The 7,639-nt window shown below is 50.4% G+C and overlaps 1 protein-coding gene across 1 annotated transcript in view; it reads left to right on the top strand.

Moving 5' to 3' along the window:
* Positions 1–3,772, top strand: part of NLRC5 (NLR family, CARD domain containing 5) — a 58,522-nt gene extending 54,750 nt beyond the window's left edge. Inside the window, 6 exon segments of the mRNA XM_008572742.1 lie at positions 431–514; positions 601–672; positions 943–1,026; positions 2,325–2,408; positions 2,764–2,847; positions 3,661–3,772. Of these exon segments, the coding sequence (XP_008570964.1) occupies positions 431–514; positions 601–672; positions 943–1,026; positions 2,325–2,408; positions 2,764–2,847; positions 3,661–3,772 (520 nt within the window).
* Positions 3,773–7,639: the final 3,867 nt, after the last annotated feature.

Here is a 7,639-nt window from a genome sequence, read left to right as displayed (position 1 = left end):
CAGCCTGCCCTGTGAGCCAGGCTCTGAGGGTGGATGTGGAAATGTCAGCAAAGAGCCGTGTGGGAGAAAAGCACCAGGTGGCCTCAGTACTTTACAGTTTAAGTCCATGGCCTCATTTGAGCTTTATGGCAGCCCTGTAGGGCCAGGATTTTTGTGTGCTCCATTTTCCAGGCAAGGGAACTAAGGCCAGGAGAGGTGTGGAGAGTTTACCTTACTAATTCATAAGAAGCCAAGCCTTGAACTTGGAATCTCAGATCCCAAAGCCAGGGCCCTTGATGCCTACCCAGGTCCTGGGATGATAGTTACCCAGAGACCGTCAAAGGTCTGGTGCTGCAGCCTGAGACACAGCTGAGAGTGAGGGGCTCTCAAAAGGCCCCCAATACACACAGGTGTACCCCTGGGGTTCCTCTTATCCTTCCCCTTTTCCTAGCCTGCCATCCAGCCGTCTGGGCCCAGAGGGGACCCTGAGCCTGGGCCAGGCCCTAGATGGATGCTCACATGTGGAGGAGATCAGGTGAGTAGGGGCCACGCATCCTGGGCAGGGGGACAGACCAGGGAGGACCTAGGGGTTCCCCTTAAGGATTCTCCCCTGCACTGCAGCTTGGCAGAGAACATCCTGGCCGGAGGAGTCCCACATTTTTCAAAAGGGCTCCCACTGCTCAGACGGATTGAGTAAGTAGCCTTCCCTGACTGCCTGGGGACCTGTGGTGGGGTATGGACCAGTCCTTTGGCTGTGGCAAGGAAGGCCTTTGAAGTGACAAGACTCAGGAGTGAAGGGGGGCACGGAAGCTGGAGCAAGGATGGGGCACTTTCCTAAGACTCCCACCCTGCCCCAGGCCCTGCTGCTCTGCTCCCTCCTGCTCTCATTGTGGGAGAAAGGGACCTGCTTAGAGGTGCCTCCGATTCATGCACCGTCTACCCCGTCCCCTTCTCCCTCCCCAGTCTGGTTTCCTGTGAGATTGACAACAAGACTGCCAAGCTCCTCATTGCCAGCTTCATGCTCTGCCCAGCCCTGGAAGAAATCTTGTGAGTGCCTGCAAGAGCCCTGAGCTAGGAAAAGTAGGTGGGGGGGGAGGGGCAGGCAGGGGGTTGGTGCTGGCCCTCTGCATGGCCTGGAGCTGGTCCCTTCCTCTCTGGCTGGTCCTCCCATCTATATATGAGGAAGATTATTCTTGCTCAAACCTTCTCTCGAATAAGTTTTAGCACTTGAGCTAAGGGTGACCTTGCACAACGCCATTCAGCATCTCCTGACTGTTTCCCCGTCTGCGGAGTGGTGGGAGTGGAGGAGAGGAGTGATGTGGCCTCTAAAGGTTCTTTGCCTAGACCTTCCATATGGGAGGCAGTGGGATAGACCACTTTGCCTGGTTTATGGAGACTCCATTTATGAACCACTGTTGGTATTGAAGAGTGGCGAGGCCAGCAGGCACCCCTCTGCCCGCCCCCGCCCTGCCTGCTGGCTGTGTGCGGCTCCCTCTTGACAATCAGAATTGCTTAGGCCTCAGGGCCTTGCGGCACTGCCTCGTGGGTAAGCTAGACCATCAGGATTAGCCTGGGACCCTCACCACAGTATGGAAGAAAAGACTATTTCCTAAAAGTACAGGACACAAGTGGTTACAAGAGGATTTTAGGTTTGCTTCCTAAAGATCTTAAACCTTTTCATCACCAAAGAGAAAGAATCAGATCAGTGCTAAATCATCTTTAACACCTAACACTGGTGATTCTTTCTAACCAACAGGAGCAGGCCAGACTCAGCATCTTAGGAATGGGTTCAAGCTACAAGTTAATGTCATTGCTCACACTGTATTTATCCTTGCAACTATCTTCTCTTTAGGATTTTTGACATAGGTTTTCTACGAATAGTAATGAAAAATGTTTTCTTTTAAGATTAATGGTTTAAGTAAAAAAAGGGGACAGGGTCAATTTAAAGAAAAATATGACACACATTATAGTATAGGAGGTGCTAGGATGTGACGAAAATCGTGATGGGGGCAGGTGCATGGTAGAAGTTAGAGTCATGACATTTCTGTGGACCATGTGTTCTGAACTCCAGGCCAAGCCTGGAACTCTTGGGACAGTCAACTCCTAAGCTGTCTGGGTTCTTGAGAGATGACCAGCTCAGGAATGGGGGAGGGGGTGAAGAGTGAGAAGGAAGGAGCCACCTATGCCCTGAAAAGTCTTCAGGGGAGGGCACACAAGCCCCCCATCAGGTGGCCTCCCTTGTGACCTCCCATCACTGGCCCCCAGTACCCACCCCCTGCTGTCTTGTCTCGACCCCTCAACTTCACTGCTCTCCTGCCACTGACCTTGGGACCCCTGTTCTGCAGGTTGTCCTGGAATCTCCTCGGGGATGAGGCGGCTGCTGAGCTGGCCCAGGTTCTGCCGCGGATGGCCCGATTGAAGAGAGTAGAGTATGAGGGACACAGCCTGGGAAGCCAGAGGCGGAGGGGAGGGCTGAAGGGGGACCTGGTTCCTGAGACAAGCAAAGAAGCCACTGAGTCAGTCCTCTGCCTCCTGGAAAGCCCTCCTTGAGCTGGACACTCTGGTCTGCTCCAAGCCCCTGCCAAGCTTAGTTCTCTTGGGTTCTAGCTTCAGCATTCCTTTTGTACCTGCTACGAATCCACTGTTGTCTGTTGGGCTCTCTGAGAAGGTAGTGTGGAGAGACCACGTTCCCCATCTTGGCCTGGGGAAGGACATAGGGAAGCCCTCTCACCCAGTCTCAAGCCCGTCTCTCTCTTTCCCCTTCTTCTGCTGTGCACTGAGAAGCCTGGAGAAGAATCAGATCACAGCTTGTGGAGCCTGGTTCCTGGCTGAAGGGCTGGCCCTGGGGTCTGGCATCCAAGTCATCCGGTAACAGAGGCTTGTGGGGGCACGGATGGTGGGTGGGACTCCACAACAACCCCCACAATCTAAGAGGATTCACTATAAGAAGAGGCAGGGCCTAGATTGAGGATTGATTATCAAAGGAGACTTAGACCATTCCACCAAGAATTTGGCAGCAAGAAGATCTGTATCAAATCTCAGCTCTGCCACTTGCCAGTTGTGTAACTTTGTATCAGTAACTCAACCTCTCTGAACCTCAATTTCCTCAAATGTAAAATGGAAATAATGATAGTCTCTGCCTCAGAGAGTTGTGAGAACTAAATGAGCACATAAAGCACTGAGCTCAATGCCTGGCACAGAGTAAGCACTTAAAATGGTAGCTATAATCAGGGCCACCACCACATACAGTTGTGTAAGTTGTGCACTGCACAAAGGCATTGCATCTATGGGATACCATTCACATCAGAGACATGTTAGATTTCTAGCAGATGGTAGTGAAGTGTCCTGTTCTATGGAAATCAATATATTATGACAATTTCAGATGGATGGAAGTAAAGACACTTTACTTTTCCTTATTTGCACAAATATGAGCATAACCCTGGCTGGGATCACTAGCTCCTAGGGAAGAAGACTGAATGGGAGAAGTCAGGAGCTGGGTATGGGGGACACCATCTCCCTAGGGCAGCCATATTGTTCTAGTACCTGCCTCTGCCAGCTTACTCTGGGTGCAGCTCTTCCCATTTTGGGCCTTGGTCTCCCAATCTGTAGATAGGACAGGGGCAGAGACAGGAGGATGAGTGAGCAGCTCCTCATGCTGATACTGGTCTCTGTGCCCTGCAGCCTCTGGAATAACCCCATTCCCCCCGATGTGGTCAAGCGTCTGCAGTGCCAGGAGCCCAGGCTGGACTTTGCCTTCTTCGACAACCAGCCCCAGGCCCCTCGGGGTTCTTGACAGCTCCCTCAAGATCCTTGGGATCCAGCCAAGCTACGCCAACTTCACCCACCAGGACAGAGGGCTCAGAAAAAGGGCTCAGAAAAAGAGCTTCAGCTGGGTGCCTTGCACCTTGGTCCAGGAGGAAGGGATATGTTTGTCCTGCTACAGTCCTCAGGGAGGACTTCCTTGGGGACCAGGAGCCTGGTACGACCAAAGGAGTATGTTGCATCACATGTGACGTGTGACATGTGGAACAATGAGGGTGTCATGATGTAATGCATGACGTGGAAGGTCGTATGTGGTGGTAGTGTGACCTCTTGACATGGCATTGCGTGAAACCTGTAGTGTGACACATGTGATCAATGGCGTGGATCCTAGCACAGCAAGTAGCAGGACATATGATTGGTGGTATATATAAGATGCAGAACAAATGTCCATGTCACATGACATGTGGCTGGCCAGACAACCTCAGACTGGCCCAAGATCTAATTTATTACTTTTTAAAATCAAATATGTATTTATAGATTGCATTTCCAGAGAAGCTAAGCCAGGGAAAGTCTTCCACTCCAAGCTGGGAGAGAGATGTTGCCAAGCATTGATGGGCCCAGTGACCCAAAGGCCACCACTCCAGGCCAAGCTGGGGACTCAGCTGTGAAGTCCCCTTCTGCCTCAAGCCTCATTTTTTTCCATCTGTAAACTGGATGACATTCTCTCACCCCTTTAAACACTGGCTTCCAAAGATTTGGGGTCCAGGTCCAGGCTGAGCAAGCCTGACCTTAGGAGTGGGTGGGCCCAGTCTGTCCTGTGTAAGGGACAAAGCCAGGTTTGACAGTACAGGGGTGGGCACTGCAGAGACATTAGGCAAGGCCACTGGGTCTAGCCACTACCTCACCAGAATCTAGGTGAACCCCCAAGGGCTCCACGTGTTATACTGTGTTCTTGTTACTTCCAAGAGGGGACAAGGAGGGCCCTGCTATGCTGTAAGCCAAGTGTGGCCAATGAATGTGCGTGGTCTCCCAGCATCTAGCCTGAGTCTGATGTTTTCTGCTACCCCACCGAGGTCAGAAGTGGTTCACCCCCTGCCCCGCTGTGTTAGCCCATTTCTGTCGCTTATAACAGAATATATGAAACTGGGTAATTTATAAAGGAATGAAATTTATTTCTTACAGTTCAGAAGCCAGGAAGTCCAAAGCCCAAGGAACACATCTGGTGAGGGCCTTCTTCTAGGCGGGAACTTTCTACAGGGTCCCATGGTGACCAGGGTGTCACATGACAAGAATGGGCTGAGCAAGAGAGAGCTAACCTTCTCACATGCCCTCCTTATAAGGAGGGCACTTATAAGAAGACCATGCCCATTACTCCATGAATGGATCAATCCACTCATGAGGGCACAGTCCTCACAATCCAATCACCTCTTAAAGACCCCACCCTTCAAATACCATAATTGGATTTCCCACCCTCTTAACACTGTTACAATGGGGGTCAAGCTTTCAATACATAAACTTTTGGAGGACCCATTTAACCCACAGCACCCGGGGACTGGAGAGCAGGGCAAACAGCTAGGAGGTATACTGAGAGGAGTACTGGCCTGGGAGTCAGCAGACATGGGTTTAAGCTCAGATGCTGTCTCTAGATGGTCAGATGATCATGAGCAAGTTACCTCCTCTCTCCAGACCTCACCTGTAACTTCAGGACATTATAAAAGCTCAGAGAATGTTAGAAGCTCAAAATGTTAGAAACATTTTTGTTAGACTTGCATAATATTTAAACTCTTTTCTGAATTAATTGTCAGTATTTAAAATCGAGAACTTTTAGGAGCTGGCCAGTTAGCCCAGTTGGTTAAAGCATGGTGTTGATAACATCATGGTCAAGGGTTTGGATCCCCATACTGGCTGGCTGCCAAAAAAAATTGGGAATTTTTACATAAAAATCCAGATTCTGGTTTCTCTTAAGTGCTAGTCCAGCATTCCCACTCAAGAGTAATCTGCTGGAGCCACATGACTGTGCCTTTTGGACGGGCACACATCCCTCAGTTTGCTGCAAGCCCTACCATTCTCCAGTGTCCTGACCCCCCTCACCACTACCACCACTTTCTGCTGCTTGCCTGGTCTTTGCAGAACCCTGCAAACTCCTGACTTGGAAGGTTTCCATAGGTGGGTGGTACCTTAGGAATATGACTTTGGAAAAGTCAGACTGGCGTGGAATGGAATGTGACTTGACCCCTTACTACCTGTCTTTGAGGGCAGGAACTATCACCCCCAGGAACTGTATGTAGCCCCAGGACTATGGAGAGGTCAGGGAAGCAAGGTGTGCAAAGTCCCTGGTACAAAGAAGTAAGTACTGGTTACATGCTAGTTCCCTTCCCTTTTTAGGGTTGAATGTCATATGAGGTGGAAAGATGCCCCAAATAACAGGAGAACAGTGCCCTCTCTTCTGCCTGTGGGTAGAACAAGTTGGTCTCAGGAGGAGCCTTCCACCCCATAGTGAAAAGTGAGGCCAGGAGGGTGCAGTTAGGGCCGAGCACCACTGGAGGGCAGGCTGGTCCACTGGCGATTCTTGAGATAACTCTCCACTGTTGGACCAGAAGGAAGGTAGGTAGGTGGTAATGCTAAAGTCTGTTCCCACATGGCCTAGGAGCTTGGGATGTCCTAACCTTCTAGTGGCTCACCCAAGTGTCTTGGCCCTGATCTTTGCCGCCCTCCACGTTGTTCCTGGCCCTCTGCCAAGCATGAGGAGAAAGTCCTCCCATCGAATGCCAAGCACCCACACCTTGCACAGGGACACCCTTATGCCAGGGTTAGGGCACACCGAATGAGGCCATCAGCCTGGTGAAAAAAGTAGGCAGGTGGAGGATCCAAGAAGTTTACCCAAAAACCCCGGGCTCCAAGTTCTGTCTCCCCTTCCTAGAGCACAATATCAAGTTGACCTTGGGCCTTTAGGGTGCACCTTCATATTAAGGGGGTTGCGTTGTCTTCTCTCCCTGCCCCAAACTGGAGGATGAGTCCCTAAAAGCCTGAAGATGCCTTGACCAGCAAAGTCAAGGCTGGGGAAGAAACAAAGAATAGCAACCTGAAGCATGGAGCCAGGTGAAATGCACACCGTGAGAGGGAGCCCAGAGCTCAGGGACACTTTTTATTTGCTGCTAATCCATTTTACTTTTCTCTTCTTTTTTCTGCTTCATCTCTGCCCAAATTCTACATTCCAAGAAATTTTCAGCAGCTGCCCTGAAATAAACCACAGTGTTGTCAGCACAGCAGAGCTGGCTGGCCCACATCAAGTTGGTGTGAAGTCGCCTTGTTCATTTTATTAAGAAACTTCCTCTCCTGCTGCCTGCCTGCTTGGAGGCCTTGACTATTTTTCTATCCAACACTGATGGGGTCCAGTCTCCCTGCTCCCTTCCTCCCAAAAGTGGGCTCGGCTTAAATATATACATAAAAACAAATACAGTTCAAAGAAAAGTAAAGCTATGGGCCACAAAGCAGTGTAAACAAAATGGTGCTCCCAGTTTCTGCACGTGAGCCTTGTCATTAAGAATGTGATCAGGCTGGTAAGTACCCATCTCTATCTGTAAGGCTGGGATAAGCTCATTTTGCTAATTTGTCACTTGGCCTCCAGTCTACGGTCTTACAGATTGAATGTCCATCTTTCTGATGGGAGTCACAGAATTTCCCTTCCCATCATCAGAGGCCTCAAGTCCTCCCAAATTACCTCCTCTGTTCTTCCCCCAAACACACACACACCTGTCTGAAGTCTACTGTCCAGGCCAGTACTTCCCAAACTATCAAATCACAATTGCAGAGACAGTAATGTGCATGGAATCACCTGGGCATCTTGGCAACATGCAGACTCTGGTCCAGCAAGTCTGGGGCAGGGCCTGGGAGTCTG

Source organism: Galeopterus variegatus, unplaced genomic scaffold (genome assembly GCF_000696425.1).
Source record: "Galeopterus variegatus unplaced genomic scaffold, G_variegatus-3.0.2 Scaffold828, whole genome shotgun sequence".
NCBI classification, from domain to species: domain Eukaryota; kingdom Metazoa; phylum Chordata; class Mammalia; order Dermoptera; family Cynocephalidae; genus Galeopterus; species Galeopterus variegatus.
Note: the sequence above shows the minus strand (reverse complement) of the source record. Positions and strands in the feature narration are given on the sequence as shown.